The sequence below is a fragment of the Myxocyprinus asiaticus genome, chromosome 15 (genome assembly GCF_019703515.2).
Source record: "Myxocyprinus asiaticus isolate MX2 ecotype Aquarium Trade chromosome 15, UBuf_Myxa_2, whole genome shotgun sequence".
Taxonomy (NCBI): Eukaryota; Metazoa; Chordata; class Actinopteri; order Cypriniformes; family Catostomidae; genus Myxocyprinus; species Myxocyprinus asiaticus.
The window spans coordinates 42,599,889-42,618,926 of record NC_059358.1 but is presented as its reverse complement, the minus strand read 5'-3'; the positions used below and the strand labels follow the sequence as shown (position 1 = coordinate 42,618,926).

Genomic DNA, 19,038 nt, shown 5'->3' with positions numbered 1-19,038 from the left:
AGACTGGGGCTAGTTGTCACATATGAAATTATAAGGTATTAAGTCCAAAGTCCAATTGCTCAGTGCTTGTTTTTTTCAAGCTTTTGTTTTTGTGTGTTAGTTTCAAACACCTAGTTCAAAAAAATCTTTGTTAAAAAAAAGTATATGTATAAAACGTAGGAATTAGGAAAACTTCTTCATTTTCATGAATTTTCTGTCTTAATGAAGGATCGTGAATTTTATCTTCATATAAAGGAAGGTACACTGAAAAATACTTTGAATTAACATGATTTAATCAAGTACATTGGTTCCGCATGAATAAATTTAGTTACATCCACATGGTTTAGTTAATTAATTCTTTGTCAGAAAGCATAAAATTACAAAGCATCTGTTTATGTAACTGCAACATAATGGAGTAAAGTTATTTTTAAATGACCCAATTAAGTAGCCTCAAAGTGATTTTTTTTTGTGTGCCCCTAACATGATTAATTTCTTCAGTTTTAAGTAATATTTTTGTTTCATTCCTGATTTATGTTATAAGATTATGCTAGTTAGCTAACATTTAGCTAGCAATGACATACGTTAATATGGTAAATGCTAAGTAGTAATTGCTCAGTGAGTAAAGCAACTACAAAGTTTGTTGCATATCCATCCTCAACCTGCAAAAGCTCCACTCTAATCCGCAATGGTAACCCAACAGAATTGGTTCAAAATCACAAACTAACAGAACATTATATAGCTGAAGAACTGAACACTATCAAGTCTCCTCCTTTACTCATGTTGCTCAAAAATGCATAAAATAACATTTAATTTCAAAAAGATTTTACTCTTCACATCAAGTCCCATGCAAAGCATGCTGGGAACTACAAATCCCCTGCCCAGTTTTAGTTATGTCAACAAAAAGTATTCATGTGGTCCAACACAAATTAAGTAAACTCCCATTTAAAAACTTTAAGTAGATTGAATGCAATTAAATTAAGTTGTTACAAAATGTTCAAGAATTGTGCTGTATTAGCTCATTTTAATTAAGTAAATTTAACAAGCAACAAAAATAATTTTTGCACTGTTGTTGAACATACTTGGTTCACATTCACCCTACAAAAAAAAAAAAAAAAAAGGACTTAAATATTGATCTGTTTCTCACACACACCTATCATATCTCTTCTGAAGACATGGATTTAACCACTGGAGTAATATGGATTACTTTCATACTGCCTTTATTTGCTTTTTGGAGCTTCAAAGTTCTGATCACGTTCAATTGCATTGTATGGACCTACAGAGTTGAAATATTCTTCTAAAAATCTTTATCTGCGTTGTGCAGAAGAAAGTCAGTCATACACATCTGGAATGGCATGAGGGTGCGTAAATGATGAGAGAATTTTCATTTTTGCGTCAACTATCCCTTTAATCTAGCAGAGAGTGCGCATTTTAGAGAATTAAATTAATCTAAAGAAAAGAAAACAAGTGTAGAAGAGAAAGGAAATTTTGTGTAGATCACAAATTAAATTATTTTGTAAATCTGACAACCTTTTTGGAACGTAACCCTTTTTTCAGTGAAGATTTTATATAAAGAAGGTAGATTTTAACTGTAAGGTCAAATATTTGTTTAGTGTCAGGTCATGGCTTTGTAATTGCAGTTACAATTTCTGTTGGCTAAAACAGTGGTCCGATTTGTGTATGGGGGGATGGGGGGAAAACAACAGAAATGTGATCAATTCTTTCATCTCACACAAGAAAGTTGAACGCGACCTGTGACGTGAGAGCACGCTGTGAATATCGCGAGATTACACGACGTGATGAATATGGCCGCAGTGAAACTCCAGAAGAATGTTGTGAGTCAGACTGGCAAACACACTGCGTCTGTTATCTTTCTTCACGGCTCAGGTGCATTTTAACAAATTCAAATCTTTCTCATGTAAACGCTCTTGATCTAGCGAGCCACCTCGATGTATCCTAGTCGTGCTTGTGAAGTATGATGGGGGGCGTTCACATGGGAAGCAAAGACACAGCGCAACAGAACGCATGGGTCTCGAGACGCTTTTTAAAAAGCTGAACATAGTGTAAATGCGACGCTTATGAAGCGAGATGTCGGTAGTGTTCATTTAACACTTGGCATGTAGTGTATGGGACAGTAAGCACCACTCACATTTTCTTCAGAGAAAAAAAAAGTTCTATGCAAAGCATCGGTAAACAAAAAAAAAAAACAATGCTTTATTATTACTGAAGTAAATACTAATATTTCCATGTAAATATGTTTACATGTAGGCCTACGTTTTGTGTTTGTAACAATCCCACTGGCGTACAGGAACTGTGTTTTGATTAGGTTAAACTTGATTCTCGTGATGCATGATCACTGTTGGGTGTAATGCATTACTAAGTAATTAATTACTGTAATTAAATTACTTTTTCATTGAAACAAAAATAAAGTAAGGGATTACTCTTAATTTTTCAGTAATTTAATTACAGTTACTTCTGATGTAATTGCGTTAAATACTGTATAGACTATAGAACGATTCTATATATAACAGTAGTGAATTTAATATAGAAATTTACTGTCTAATGTTAGAATGTATGTTTTCTAATTTAATGCAGCCCCCATAAATTCCTTAGCCAGTTCATGAATAATTTATTAGATTTTATATGATTTATTTGAATGAATTAAAAGAAAAGTTTCATGTCTATCCTTGTATTTTTCATCTGGTCATGGTTGCAAGGGTTTTAGAAAGTAATTAATAATAAGTAATGCAATTATTTTTCAGACAGAGTAATTAGTACAGTAATCTAATTACACTGTAGAAGATGTAATTAGTAGTTAAATACTTTTTTAGAGTAACTTACGCAACACTGTACATGATACATGATGATCTCTCATATTCACTCATACACACCTTGTTTGTCATTTCACAGGTGACACAGGGCCAGGATTGCTCAGGTGGGTTTGTGATGTGCTAGGGCAAAATCTGGCATTTGAAAACATCCGTGTGATTTACCCCACAGCACCAGCCAGGTAAGCATTCCCTTTACAGCAGCCTTACATCACTGTCAATCATATGTTTTAATGTGCAAATCTGGGCAAAGGTCCACTAGTATAGGGATGGGGAATTTAACAATTTAACAGTTCCAATACCTTGAAGGTTCCATTATCATTTCTTACTTTGGAGGAAGAAATATTTGGAAGAAATGCAATTTTAATTTTTTTTCAGGATGACCAGAGCAACATGTAGGCTTATAATATACCGCGCTTGCAAATTCCCTATGGATAATGTACAAACATTACATAGATTTCCATAACTGTATCCAATTGTATCTGCTGATATGGATTAAAATGTCCCATACATACTTACTAATATAAATTGTAAAAAAATAAATAATAATAATGTAAATGAAATTGGAGGGGTTGTTAACTAAAATGTTAACTAAATTTTTTTTTTACTGATGTTTAAAGTACATTTATTAAAAGCAAAATAAAGCTGGAAAGAAAATGTATGATAAATGTAAAAAAAAATACAAATAAAAACTGTTAAGAAAATGCAATCATTTATTTATGTTTTGTAAACTCTGTATTTATTTAATTCAGGGAATAATGCTTTCATATTGCTGAAGTGTTACTCTTTTTCCAAGTAATTTGTGCTTATTTATTTATTAAGACCTTTTATATCAAATGAAAAGAAGAAAAAGCATTGAAAGAGCTTGAGTAGTGATAATTGGGCACAAATGTTGCTATGGTGCATATGCGGAGCAGGTTTCTTTCCAAGGGGCATACTCAGTGGGTTTCTCTGAAAACAGTGAATTGGGGTGCGAAAGAATCGGCTCATAAGAGTCACTCATTCGGTAATCGGACTACACTGGTCGCACTTTATGTTTTAAGTTGTAGATTAAAAATAATCTACTCATAAGAGTCATTCGTTCGGGAATCGGACTACACTAGTCGTGCTGTATATATTGCGCTGTACAGTAGATTCTAAAGAATCTGCTCATAAGACTCATTCGTTTGGGAATCGGACTACACTGATTGCGCTGTATGTTTTGCACTGTAGATTCAAAAGAATCAGCTATAAGAGTAATTTGTTTGGGAATCAGAATACACTGGTCGCACTGTATATTTTGCGCTGTAGATTCAAACATTCGGCTCATAGGAGTCATTTGTTTAGAAATTGGACTGTACTAGTAGAGCTGTTTGTTTCGTGCTGTAGATTCGTTCGGGAATCGGACTTCACTGGTCGTACTGTATGTTTTGCACTGTAGATTGAAAAGAATCAACTCATAAGAATTATTCGTTTGGGAATCGGACTACACTGGTCACCCTCTATGTTTCGTGCTGTAAGTTCAAAAGAACTGGCTCATAAGAGTCATTAGTTTGGGAATCGGTCTACACTGGTTGTGCTGTGTTTCGCACTGTAGATTCAAAACAATTGAGGCATAAGAGTCATTCATGGGGAATCTGACTATACTAGTCACACTGTATGTTTCATGCTGTAGATGCAAAACAATCGTTTTTAGTTGGGGAATCAGACTACAATAGTCATACTGCATGTTTCACGCATTCGATTTAAAAGAACTGGCTCATAAGAGTCATTTGTTCGGTAATCGGACTACTCTAGTTGTGTTGTATGTTTCGCGCTGTAGATTCAGTTTAAAAAGCGCGTTGCCGCTAAAATGCACAAGAAACGCTGTCCGTGTATTTTAGTACAGTGTTTCATCTAAAAAACACATTGCTGGATGTGAAAAATGCACATTCAACATTCATTAATGGAACAGAAAGTCATGAGAATCATATGATTTCGGTATCTAAAATTGAATAATAATAAGAAGAAGAAGAATTGGTTCTAGGTTCCCAACCCTATCCACTAGTCAGTACTGACTGATTAATTTCTATTTGATTACTACCTGTCTGTCTGTCTGTCTGTCAGTCACTCTGTCTATTCATTCAAAATTATGTGTGTTAATTTAAAATGAAAGTAAGATCATATTTTAGGTGCCATTCATGCGGAAATTCAGATAATACAAAATATAAATGACAACTGTAAAAATATTCTAATATCATTAAGTTTACAGTCGTGCTAAGGTAACGTGTTTCTTATTGAATTATCACATTGCCTAATTTACTGCAACACTTGACTTGAAAATGTGTTTTTAGGCCGTACACACCCATGCGAGGGGCTCTGTCTCATGTGTGGTTTGATCGGCGCAAGATTTCTCAGGATTGCCCAGAACACTTGGAGTCTATAGATTCCATGTGTGATCATTTAAGTGCCATTGTCCAGGATGAGATCCAAGCAGGGATACCCAAACACAGGATGGTAATAGGTACGGCTACTGGCTTATCTGTCTTCCCCTCTCTCTAACCCTCTCTCCCTCCATCTATCTCTCCTTACCTTATTGTGTTCTTCTGTCGTACACACTCCACTTGTTCTAAATTAAGTCTCAGCCCACTGCTCATAAGTCTCTCTCTCATTGGGCAGAATGAAACTTCTCAAGTTTCGAATTCTTTTCATATGTTGCCAGAATGGGCCAAAAAAGAATTTCTGGATGATTCTTGGGTTTCTGCTAAACTTTATCTCAAAATATTTGAGCTATCAGGTTCACATATATATCACAATGAGATAAAAGTGTCAGAAAATCTTTCTTTAAAAAGGAAACTTTGCATAACCCAGGTACAAATTTCCTCTGGGTAAAGTAGTAGGTTGAACAGACAGAAGAAAGTGAGTTTAAAGGAATATTTATTTACTCGCCCTCATTTTGTTCCAAACCCATATGACTTTCTCTTTGCTGTGAAACACAAAGGGTGAATATAAGGAGAAAATCCTGGCAGCTTTTCATAGAAAGAAAGTGAATGGGGACTGAGGCCGTCAAGCTCTAAAATCACAAAAAACTATGAAAGTATCATAAAAATAGTCCATACGACACATGCACTGTATTTTAGTTTCTCTGAAGTCATTAGATATCATCATGTACGCAACAAACCGAACCGGGGAATCTGGCGTCCTTGCGGTGAAGGAGGCTTTGTGAAGGAAAGGGTCTCCACAGGAACGGTCCAGGGCGGGGCCGACGGCCGCATGCACTCCCCTCCGTGGTGCGAGGGGCGGAGGTGGTGGCTTCTCTGGTAGACTGTCTTCCCAAGGGCCATGGCGAGTGTGAGGGGAAGGTGGTCCGGCATCCATGCCCGCTGGCCGCGACACGTGCTCCAACTCTTAAGGAAACTGGTCTCAGATTGAAAAGCACCTTATTTTCATCGTACCTCCGTATACAGCCTCCGGAGGCAGCATTTTCCTGGTTTCAGATGCAGCCTTGAAGTTACACTCAAGCGCTCGTGCGGATCAATCTCCTGACAGTTTAAACGGCCTGGATCGCATACTTGGATTGTCACAGACGGACCGTCATGATTTGTGAATGAGAGGAACTTTTGATCCTGGTTTTTATTCTGGCTGATGGAATACGCGCTTCAGAGGAAGATATTAAGACGAGCACTCGACGGGAAGAAAACGCTGGATATTCGTAAGGTTCATGAATGACTTCTTTTTAAACAATATATTTGCAGATGGTATATAATAGAAGTAGGGATGGGCTCGAGTACTCGGACGTGGCAGCAATGATCGATCATGAAAACGATGATCGATGGTGATCATGCATGATGTGACTTTTCACTTAATTTGAAATTCAGTGACAATTACCTGACAACTAAACACACACGTGTCAAAAAGGGAGCTTATTTTTAATTTTGAGATTGATTACGTTGTGAATTTGAGGGGTACATTGATTATCAGAGACGTCTCATAGCAACCAAACTGATATACGACGCTGCAATGCTATCATTACAATAATCAAAAGACAGTGTAATTAACCGTGTTTTGAACACCTGTCTCTGCAAAACGTTTGCTAAACATGTTTTATTATCATTTAATGTAAGAACTTTGACTCATTAATGGATATTATTTAATAAAAGTGAATGTATGTCACTGACTGTAAACCTCCCTGCCCTGGGTGCCGACATGTTTGCGTGAAGTAACACACACCTGCATCTCGACGAAATGGGAGTTGAAGATTTCCACACGAGTTTCCAAGTTAGAAGTCCGACATAAAGTGTCATTCCGTTGCACTTTCCCCAGCTGAAAGGTGGAAATTCCGACTCTCCGAGTTGAATGGAATGCTTCATGAATCATCACAACAACAACAATACAGAGCATCGTGGCTTTCCCCACAGGAGCGAACACGGGACACACACACACACCAGGTGCATGGCGGTGGACTCAACGTGCTGCGAGTGTTTCAAACAGCTAGACAGAGCGCAGCTAAATGGAACAGAATGCAGCGTCTTCAAAACTGAACTTCAACTTATCACGTATATTAAAAACACGATGGTGATGGCATCTTCTGTTAAGCCAAATCGCGATTTGAAAATAGATGGTTCAGACAGTCACTAAAAAAACTGGTGGGCACTTACTAAGATTACTACGGTAACCTAAAGGAAGAACAGACAGACGCGTTGTGCACATTCTTTCATTGAGTTGGGCAGCGAATCTTCACATAATGACAAAATATGATGCATTTTATTTTGATGCAATCTTTTGTACATTTTGTAACAGATTATTTTATAACAGCCTATAATAGTGAATAGACGATACACTGGAACAACAAGATGCTATTCAGAAGCCAAAGATGTTTGGCAGACATATATATATACAGTTATGATCATGGAGTAATTAGACCGAGTACTAGAGTAGACAAAATGACCATCCCTAAATAGAAGTTTTTTTATATTTGCCTTTTATCATTAAAAAAATTACAGGGAATTGTTGAGGAGTGACTGATAGAATACGTGCTTTAGAGGCAAATAAATGAGCGCTCCACAGGATGCTGGATCTGCTGAAGTTGTGTAAGGTTGGTTTATTACATCTGTTTAAATGAGATATGTGCATATTAGCAGATGGTATATGATATAAATTTTATTGATATTTGCCTTTTTATCATTAGACAAGACAGTTAAAAGGAATTGTTGAGTAAAGAGAGGGAGAACTTTAACATTTTGAGCTCAAACACGTCTGCCCTGGCTCTTATATGCAGACCGTTTAAATTACACTGTGTTGCACACCAGTCTGTTATTGTAGTAACACGATGAATGTAACAACAAAACGAACTGTGACTGGACGTTTACATGTCTCAGATGCTTCACGTGCAAGCAGGTGATTTTCGGCGCCCTTAAGAAAAAAAATCGGCCAAACGGGAAAATTTATCGACCAATGTCGATAATTAAAAAAGTCAGAATATCAGCCGATTTATCGGCCTTTGCGAAATATCGTTCGACCACTAGTCGCATCTAACTTGCACCGGGGGCCCGAGGTTGCAGGTCCGACCCGTCTACTCCTGGACCTGAGAAGGACTCCAGTGCGCACAAGAAGATAGAAGCCAGCTCCCTGAGAAGAGGCACGCTCTGCACTTTTATGGCAGCGGTGATTAGGCTAAACACACATCAGGTGTGCCTCTTTCCCTGCTGCCCAAACAAGGCTTATTAAAGGAATATTCTGGGTTCAATACACGTTAAGCTCAATCGACAGCATTTGTGGCATAATGTTGATTACTTTCTTCAATGCAACACAACAGTCACCATTTACTTAAAGCTAGGGTGTGCAATCTTTTTTAGAATTTTTTTTTTTTTGTTTTACTGGTTGAAAGTCACTTCACATCCTGATAGCAATCAATAATTTAAGTGGTCTAAATGTAAAAAAAAAAAAAATATATATATATCTTCTGTGGAAGGGACAGGACTAAAAAAATGATCGACCAATCATTGCATTCAGTCCGAATATAATGATAGGATGTCCTTCCTGTCTGTCAGTCTATATTTGCATACCGCCGTGCAACTTGTTCGCGCAGACAATCACACGTCATCAGCATGGGTTCCTTGACGCTGTGCAGAGCGAGCACGTGAATGGAAGGTGAACCGCAGCTACCTTATGTTCCTCCTGAACCACCGGTAAAAGGAAACAAGAAAAGAAAGACTGTGTTAGAAACTTCTACAACAAAAAATCTGTAAATTAGTAGAGAAGTTTCTAGCAATTATTACAGTGAAAAATGTGAACAATGTCCCACATGCCCAATCATATATAATGCTGAATAAAACAATGCAAGATCATGCTTTTTTAATGCCTACTGTTGCTATTTCACAGCTTTTAAAGTCCTGAATGTAATTTCAGTGTAGAAAGGATTTAGATCATTAGTTCTGTACAGTAAGGGTAAACTGCACCTTATATCTGTGTTTGGAAGTGTGTTAGGCTTATTTCAGTTCAGAGCTTGTTCTCTGTTGTCCATAAGAAAAACGCTGCATCTATCAAATGCAGAGTTGCTGTGCATGCACAGAAATGCTGTCTGCTTGCGCTCCAGTAGTCAAGCATGTGATCGGCAGAGCAAATGCATTTACACTTTGACCCCGTTTCGACCTGGTATTAAGATGTGTCTCGGGTCATCTGATCACATGTGGTCAGATGAGACACATCGCTGTTTAAACCTGTGACCACTTGCGATCAGGGATAGTTCACCCAAAAATGAAAATTCTCTCATCATTTACTCACCCTCGTGCCATCCCAGATGTGTATGACTTTCTTTCTTCTGCAGAACACAAATGAAGATTTTAGAAGAATATTTTAGATCTGGAGTTCCATACAATGCAAGTGAATGGGTGACAATTTCTCCAAAAAAAGCTCCAAAATCCACATAAGGGTATCATAAAGTACTCCAGATGACTCTAGCGGTTAAATCCATGTCTTCTGAAGAGATGTGATAGGTGTGGATGAGAAACAGAGCAATATTTAAGTCTTTTTTTTTTTTTTTTACTATAAATTCTCCTCCCTGCTCAGTCAGTATCCACTTCAGTTTCACTTTCACATTCTTCGTGCATATAGCCCCCTAATGGGCAGAAAGTCACACGTCTGGGATGGCATGAGGGTGTGTAAATGATGAGAGAATTTTCATTTTTGGGTGAACTATCCCTTTAACGCGGATGTTTACATGAATTTCTACAGTAGGCACTGATATATTGCAGCACTGATATAAAAATTGTATACTGATAGTCTGAGGTCATAAGAGCCCATAGTTACAGAATCACCTTGACCACAATGACCATCACCACAACACAGACAAGCTCACGTTATCACAATCGCTAAAACTTACCGCAGCATGCTTTCTTTTGTTGGAGCTGTAACGTTAATCTCGAAATATCCGCTTGTCTTGGTGTAAAATGAAGGCAGTGCGTGATGAAATAAAGTGCTGCAGTCATGAACTCAACTCGATTGACAGAGCACAGCTGTAAAGTTCTGCTGTCGTAAAAGTCCCATTCAAAAAATCTCTCAATAAATTATGATTTTATTAACACTTATTAAATGAAAACTATTAATGTAATGACAAGAATGTTGCCCATTGTAATGAAATAGAAGTAAATTTTTTAGAGTAAGAGTAAAAAGTACCCACAGTTAAATACTCAAAGTAATTTTTTTTCCAAAAAAGTTACTCAAGTAAATGTAACTGATTACTACCCACCTCTGCCTATCTCTGTGTAAAAATAAAATAAAAATGCTGTCACCTCTCTTAAGGTTATTTACCTGTAGTTTTGCTCCATTTTGACCCTCCTCCTAATAATAATTTTTTTTTTTTTTTCTGCAATTATTGATCCATGGCATTTAATATTTTGCTTTCAGCATCATTCATTTAGATTTTTCTTCAGAAAAAGTATCAATCAAATAAGAAATTTCAGCCAGGGAAGTTTCTGAAATTTAGTTGATTTGACATTAAATAACCCTGGTACTTTTTAATCATTTTAAAACTTAAAATTTTGACATTCCCCTTTCACTTTCATTAAATGCAGTGGCAGTGGTGGCTCAGCGGTTAAGGCTCTGGGTTACTGATCAGAAGGTCAGGAGTTCAAGCCCCAACACTGCCAAGATGCCACTGTTGGGCCCTTGAGCAAGGCCCTTGAACCTATCTGCTCCAGGGGCACTGTATCATGGCTGACCCTGCACTCTGACCCCAGCTTAGCTGGGATATGTGAAAAAGAAGAATTTCACTGTATATGTGCAAATGTATAATGTGTGATAAATAAATAAAAAATAAAAAATTAAATGGAAAAGAGTAGCCAGGATATTCTTCTGAAATTCATTCAGGTTTGGAATGATATAAGAGTGATTAAATGATGACAGAACTTTCCTTTTTGGGTGAACTATTTCTTTAAACACAATGACAATTGTAGGAGAAGGGTTAACTGACAAGCCAATAATATATAAATATCATGAAATAGTTGCGAGTAAAACGTGAAAAGTAAAAAAAAAAAAAAAACTCTGTGTGGAAGGACAGAAAAGCCCCTGAACTCGGTTCCAAAGAAACTGATTCAAAAAGCACATGTTCCTGTGAGACTGCTGAAATATTATCTTCCTAAATCATAACATTTTGCCTTTAACTATAAATACTCATTGGAGTCACTCTGCACGCTGGAGAAACGCTGTGGTCTGTAGGCTGAGTCCACTTCCCAGGCTGACGGACTGACAAGTGCCAGAACTTTCCATGGAAAAGGTTTTCAAGAGAGTGGTTGTTGGATGTTCTGTGCTTTTCAATATTTTAGGTGTCGTAGTTAATGGGAAAAGCCCTGGAGAGAGAGCAAACACACATGCATGAAATTTGTAGCCAAACAACTAAGGGGTTTAAGAACTATGTGGACTTTTGAGTATTAGGATGGAGTTCCTACTGGTTGAAAAGCATGTCACGTCTGTTTGATGACATGAGAAGTGCTCAAATGGAAAAGTAGTTGAGGCTCAACAATAAGGAGGGGCCTATTGTCAGTGTGAAAGAGTTTTGGGCCAATTGATGGAAAGCTGCCTTTTACCCTATAGAACAGTTGGGTTTCACACATAAAAATCCCATTCATTTTCTTCATAGGGGAATTGATTATTAACGATATCTTATAAACCTTCAAAAACACTTACCGTGAGCTCAGTGGTTGTTAATAGATGGTATATGCTTCTGCAGAAGCCATCAGTTCACATTATTTCAACTTCTTCAAATTGTATAGAAATTGTGTCTAAAAGTGTAATTCCTGGTGAAGAACTACACTACCTATGATCCTGAAGAGAAAGATCCACCAATCAGAGAGTCACTGCCAACAAAGTGCGCCAAAAGAGCTCTGCAGCAATGTGATCGAATGATGCAATTTAGCCGGTCTCCTAACACTCACAAACTACTTACAGTGCGTCCGGAAAGTATTCACAGCGCTTCACTTTTTCCACATTTTGTTATGTTACAGCCTTATTCCAAAATGGATTAAATTCATTATTTTCCTCAAAATTCTACAAACAATACCCCATAATGACAATGTGAAAGAAGTTTGTTTGAAATCTTTGCAAATTTATTAAAAATAAAAAAATGAAAAAAAATCACATGTACATAAATATTCACAGCCTTTGCTCAATACTTTGTTGAAGCACCTTTGGCACCAGTTACAGCCTCAAGTCTTTTTGAGTATGATGCTACAAGCTTGGCACACCTATTTTTGGGCAGTTTCTCCCATTCTTCTTTGCAGGACCTCTCAAGCTCCATCAGGTTGGATGGGGTGCATCGATGCACAGCCATTTTCAGATCTCTCCAGAGATGTTCAATCGGGTTCAAGTCTTGGCTCTGGCTGGGCCACTCAAGGACATTCACAGAGTTGTCCCGGAGCCACTCCTTTGTTATGTTGGCTGTGTGCTTGGGGTTGTTGTCCTGTTGGAAGATGAACCTTCACCCCAGTCTGAGGTCCAGAGCACTCTGGAGCAGGTTTTCATCAAGGATGTCTCTGTACATTGCTGCATTCATCTTTCCCTCAATCCTGACTAGTCTCCCAGTTCCTGCCGCTGAAAAACATCCCCACAGCATGATGCTGCCACCACCATGCTTCACTGTAGGGATGGTATTGGCCAGGTGATGAGCGGTGCCTGGTTTCCTCCAGGCATGACGCTTGCCATTCAGGCCAAAGAGTTCAGTCTTTGTTTCTCATGGTCTGAGAGTCCTTCAGGTGCCTTTTGGCAAACTCCAGGTGGGCTGTCATGTGCCTTTTACTGAGAAGTGGCTTCTATCTGGCCACTCTACCATACTGGCCTGATTGGTGGAGTGCTGCAAAGATTGTTGTTCTTCAGGAAGGTTCTCCTCTCTCCACAGAGAAATGCTGGAGCTCTGTCAGAGTGACCATTGGGTTCTTGGCCACCTCCCTGACTAAGGCCCTTCTCCCCCGATCGCTCAGTTTGGCCAGGCGGCCAGCTCTAGGAAGAGTCCTGGTGGTTCCAAACTTCTTCCATTTACGGATGATGGAGGCCACTGTGCTCATTGGGACCTTCAATGCTGCAGAAATTTTTCTGTACCCTTCCCCAGATCTGTGCTTCGATACAATCCTGTCTCGGAGGTCTACAGACAATTCCTTGGACTTCATGGCTTGGTTTGTGCTCTGACATGCACTGTTAACTGTGGGACCTTTTATAGACAGGTGTGTGCCTTTCCAAATCATGTCCAATCAACTGAATTTACCACAGGTGGACTCCAATCAAGTTGTAGAAACATCTCAAGGATGATCAGTGGAAACAGGATGCACCTGAGCTCAATTTTGAGTGTCATGGCAAAGGCTGTGAATACTTATGTACATGTGATTTTTTTTCGTTTTTTATTTTTAATAAATTTGCAAAGATTTCAAACAAACTTCTTTCACGTTGTCATTATGGGGTATTGTTTGTAGAATTTTGAGGGAAATAATGAATTTAATCCATTTTGGAATAAAGCTGTAACATAACAAAATGTGGAAAAAGTGAAGCGCTGTGAATACTTTCTGGATGCACTGTATATATTAGTATCTGAATATTTTGCAATAAAATGAAAATATATTTTATATCTACTTATTACAAACCATTTTAAATCGATAGTTTTAGATTTTTCCATCGTTTTAAATTGAGTCATCGTTAATGCTTCATGGGAGTGTAGTTTATTCCTTCATTAAAGATGTTAAGTACACAGTCTTGTACCTTCGTCTGATTTTCAACATCTTACATTGATCATGTGATGTGTTTTTATGCCTTGCAAACATAAACATTTGGTTTTCTGTGAGGTATTGTACATTGTTGTTGTGAATTCTGCTGATTTAAATATGTCACCAAAGTAACATTGTCTAGCTGGTTGAAGTTTTGTTGAAATTGTGAGAAATAATTTGTGATAGTCTTGGGCGCATCAAATAAATCAGTAAAGTTTTGCACCATGTACCAGTGTTTTACAACAAAAGTGTGTATGACTTCATAATTGTCTTTCTAGTTTAAGCCAGTGGTTCTCAACCCTGTTCCTGGAGGCCCCCCAACATTGCACATTTTGTATCTCCCTTTTCTGACACACCCAATTCAGGTCTTTGAGTCTTCACTTACGAGCTGATGAGTTGAACTAGGTGTGTTTGATTAGAGAGATATTCAAAATGTGTAGTGTTGGGGGGCCTCCAGGAACAGGTTTGGGAACCACTGGCTTAAGCAATAGTGTAATGTCCAGCTATTGCAAATTAAAAACATAATTATTTGTAGTAGTTTTGTTTTGAAAGAAAACTTGCTGTTAAATGCAAAAATGATTGGGTGTTTCTTAAACTTCAAGCAATTTTAGCACAGTGGACTTCTAGAAAGTAAAATCTTGTGAATTCTGTGGTGAAAATGACACTGATGGAAATGACTTGATTTGTAATGTTTTTTAACTAAAATGACTAGCTCCTTTGTCTTGATAAGGCTAATTTCATAGCTAACATTTTATGTATCCTAAATACACACAATGAAAAATATTTTCACACTTAATGTGGAAAACAAATTTCAAAGTGGCGCTTGACGCCCCCGACGCAAATCATGTGAATGAGGCTTCACGATTGCTGTAGCAAAGTGGATAGCCACAGCCTGCCTGCCGATTAAAATTGTGGAGGATGATAGTTTAAGAGATTTAATGTGCTTTGCATCAAATACTCAAATATAAATGTTTAATTTTACTGAAATCGGTGCTTATTTAGTGCATTTCTATCTTTGAATTGTATATCTTATATTCTTTTCTAAGAAGGAACTAAATGCCTTTTGACAGGAAAAGAAGTATATATAGATTCAGATTTCAGCACTTTTGAAATCTGCAATTAAGTCTTTTGAAATCATGTGATTAATCGAAGTTAGTCTTTTGAAATCATGTGATTAATCGCAATTAAGTCTTTTGAAATCATGTGATTAATCGCAGTTAGTCTTTTGAAATCATGTGATTAATCACAATTAAGTCTTTTGAAATCATGTGATTAATTGCAATTAAGTCTTTTGAAATCATGTGATTAATCACAATTAAGTCTTCTGAAATCATGTGATTAATTGCAATTAAGTCTTTTGAAATCATGCGATTAATTGCAGTAAGTCTTTTGAAATCATGCGATTAATTGCAGTAAGTCTTTTGAAATCATGTGATTAATCGCAGTTAGTCTTTTGAAATCATGTGATTAATCGCAAATGTAATTTTTTGAAATCATGTGATTAATCGTAATTAAGTCTTTTGAAATCATGTGATTAATCGCAGTAAGTCTTTGAAATCATGTGATTAATCGCAATTAAAAATTTGAATCGGCTGACAGTTTAATATTGGAAGTCTGGGACAAGGCTAAAACAGTAAAATCTGTTCATGAAAAACATCTGAAAAGTATTAAAAATATAAGATGAAGGCCTGGCAAAAAGGTTCTAAGTCAGTTTTAATAAGACCTTTATATAACAAAAAGAAAAAATTTGAAATCGGTTTGTTTTGATGAAAGTCAACCCCTGGGACATGCGTTTGCCCGAAGTTGAAGAAACACCCAAAAATATTTTTCTGTTGCACATACTATATAATGCACTGTGTTGCTAAAAATACAATTAAATTTTTTTGATGGTAGGGCAAGTACAAATCTGAACTACTGGAGCAGCAGAAAAAAATAAATCCTTATCCTAATCTGCAGCTCTGGCAGTACACCTGTTTTGGTCATATATAGGCTAAATTCAATAGTCCTGGAGATATAAATGGCCACATCATCTCTGTTAGATGGTTAAAGAATATGTGAACTCCATTCATCCTCTGTCTCAACATTGATCCTTCCCTCTGCTGTGACAGACTGATGGGCACTTGTGCACTTCAGCAGATGTGCTGCCCAGATTTGCCCAGATGTGTAAGATTAAGCACAGGCTTGGAAGAGGTTTGATGGTGTGGAACGAACGACTAGCTTTCTTTTTTACTACTTGATTCATTCTTTTATTTTTTTATTTTAATCTTGGACAGACTGTAAATCTTAAGCTACTGCTAATTAACATCCTGCACACTCAATCACTCCAAAAGTGAAGTGGTTTTTATAGCAAAATCCTGGCTTAGGTGAGCCTGTGAGGAGCGTCTCGAATTAATGACTGAGATTATATTCTTGGATATAATGCTGTTTATGTAGGCACCTGGCAGAGAGTCAGCTCTCCAGGTTTCGATGAAAGCAGCTCTACTTCAGTGTGAACGAGTCCTTGTCTTTTACCTGTATCTTTGATAGGTGGCTTCTCTATGGGCGGAGCAATGGCACTACACCTGGTTTGTAGGTACCACCAAGACGTTGCTGGCGTTTTCGCTCTGTCAAGCTTTATTAACAAGGGCTCTGTTGTATATCAGGTAGTTAATGTCCTTCAAAGTGCCTTAAGTACACTATATGGCCAAAATATGTGGACACCTAAATACCACACCCATATGTCCTTGTTCAACATTTAATATTAAAACCATTGGTATTAATAGGGTGTTTGTCCATGCTTTGCTGCTATAACAGCTTCCACTCTTCTGGTTCAGCTTTTCACGAGGTGTTGGAAGGTGACTGCATGGGGTTTGCTGTCATACAGACACAAGAGCATCAGTGAGGTCAGGAGATTGCATAGCTCTATGCTTAATTTTGTGCACCTGCTAGTATTGGTGTAGCAGAAATAGGCAAACCCATTAATAATAAGGGGGTGTCCACGTACTTTTGTCCATGTGGTGGATTATGGCCAATATTTTTTCATATCAAGATGTCAAACACAAGTCCAAGAAGCTATATCACCTCTCACTTTTCCCAGGCAGTAGAGAACGCAGCACAGCGCCCCCTACCTGAACTCCTCCAGTGTCACGGCACAGCAGATGAGCTTGTGTTCCATAGCTGGGGAGAGGAGACGAACTCTCTATTGGAGAAAGCTGGCCTCCACACATTTTTCCATTCCTTCCCAGGCCTCAACCATCAGCTGTGTCAGCAAGAACTGGAGTTACTACGTTCCTGGATCTTGAAGAAACTTCCATTATAGAGCTGCTAAAATGGTAGATAATGTCTGCTGCTTCCCCATATCCCAGCAACAATTGAAACGGTCTGCATTTCTGATTTATAATAAACTATAATGTTTCTTTAATTGCGTTGGTTTCAAACATTCATTATTCATCACCCCTTGCTTTGCGCATTGCTCCTGCTTGTACTAATGCGTTAACTAAGGATGGGTAAGAATTGTCAGCTAGTTGTCCATTAATTGACAAGCTGATTAGTGAGGTTGACTAGTGAGTTTATCTAGATTATTTTACTCCCTTAAAGGCTCCCTTTCACACCAAATGTGAATTTTTACAGCAATTTCTCGCAGCAATGAAGATTTTGAATAGAAACAATTGATTCCTATGGAGCTTTTCAAACGGGAGCGAACATTTGCGCATAAACAAAGCAAGGTTTTTTTTAAGGTGAGTGTGTCCATTTCTTTTTTTCCCTCTCCCAGTAATGAAACACCCAACCAATAAAATGTGATCTTTGAATCACTTGTCAGAAGCCACCACAGTTACAAAAACCAGCACAGTTGGTGCTAATAAGGTCCATAGCGGACATTGTTGTGAACTGTCCATTTCTGCAGTGAGTTTTCTCTTTCAAGTCAACTATTTCGCATGGCTGAGCAATAGTTTGACCAGAATACATCCAGTTTAATGCACAGACTTTTGAAGCTAACTATATCACCCCCTTGAGTACTGAGGTTTGTAACCACCACAGTAACATAAGAATTCACTGTAAGTATGTCAAACCGGGCCACGTGTTGGCAATGCATTGGCCAAGCGCTCGCATCTACGTACGCATACTTGTGTAATGTATATTTCAGGCCTAAGAGACTAATGTGTGTGTGTGTCAACAAGGGGAGAGTCTCACCTTAGCATCCCCAGCGTGCCGAAGCAATGACACAGTCTTTGGCAAGCCCTAGCGTCAATTACAGTTCAGAGGGAGGTGAGTTTATATCCAAATAAGTTCTCTGTTTCTTTGAGAACAGACAAAACGAGAAAATCTGAAAACTTTACAGAATTTGTTTTTAATTCCATCTGTGCTACTTTTTAATTGTTGGTACTAGTGTTGGGGAGGCTACTTTAAAACTCTAGTTTGACAAGCTACAAGCTACTTATAATTGAAAGTAGTTAAGCTACCCTTTTGAAAAAGTAGTTAGCTACACTACAATTTACTATCAAAAAGTAGCTAGCTACATTGAAGCTACTTACTGAGGCAATATTTTTTCAATGTGACTATCAAGCCAATAATAATAATAACATTTACACTAATATCATTTAAGTAATAACTTTATTAATTTAATACATTTAATGAATAGTAACATTAATACAGTTAATAATGGAAATGGGAATAAATGACAACCTCTCCTTGGGCTGAAGTTTTGTGCTTGTCACATAATATTTAATATGGATAATATGTGAATAGAGACTCAGGGCTTGTTTCTCCCATCACCTGTGTTCTTGTACATTGTATTTTCTGACTTTTTTGCCATTGACACGCTAGTGCCAGCTTTACAGGTCACATACAGAGATTGCTCTACAAATATCTCCTGGACGTTTAGAGACATTAAAATCCTGGCCGGAAGCCTTTTTCGGGCCCAAAAAAAGAGGACGTATGGTCACCCTATAATAGACTGTCTCATAATAATACATGTCATAATAAATTATTTCTTTTACCAGTAATTAGATTTATTTTACATGAAAATAATAGTTAATTTAATGCTAAGAAAT

The 19,038-nt window shown here is 37.6% G+C and overlaps 1 protein-coding gene across 1 annotated transcript; it reads left to right on the top strand.

The window, feature by feature from the left end:
* Positions 1-1,763: 1,763 nt before the first annotated feature.
* On the top strand, positions 1,764-17,402 carry lyplal1 (lysophospholipase like 1). Its single transcript, XM_051718078.1, has 5 exons — positions 1,764-1,863; positions 2,887-2,986; positions 5,117-5,286; positions 16,535-16,650; positions 17,085-17,402. Exons 1-5 carry the CDS (start codon positions 1,776-1,778, stop codon positions 17,304-17,306), a joined length of 696 nt encoding a protein of 231 aa, XP_051574038.1. The 5' UTR covers positions 1,764-1,775; the 3' UTR covers positions 17,307-17,402.
* The last annotated feature ends 1,636 nt before the right edge of the window (positions 17,403-19,038 follow it).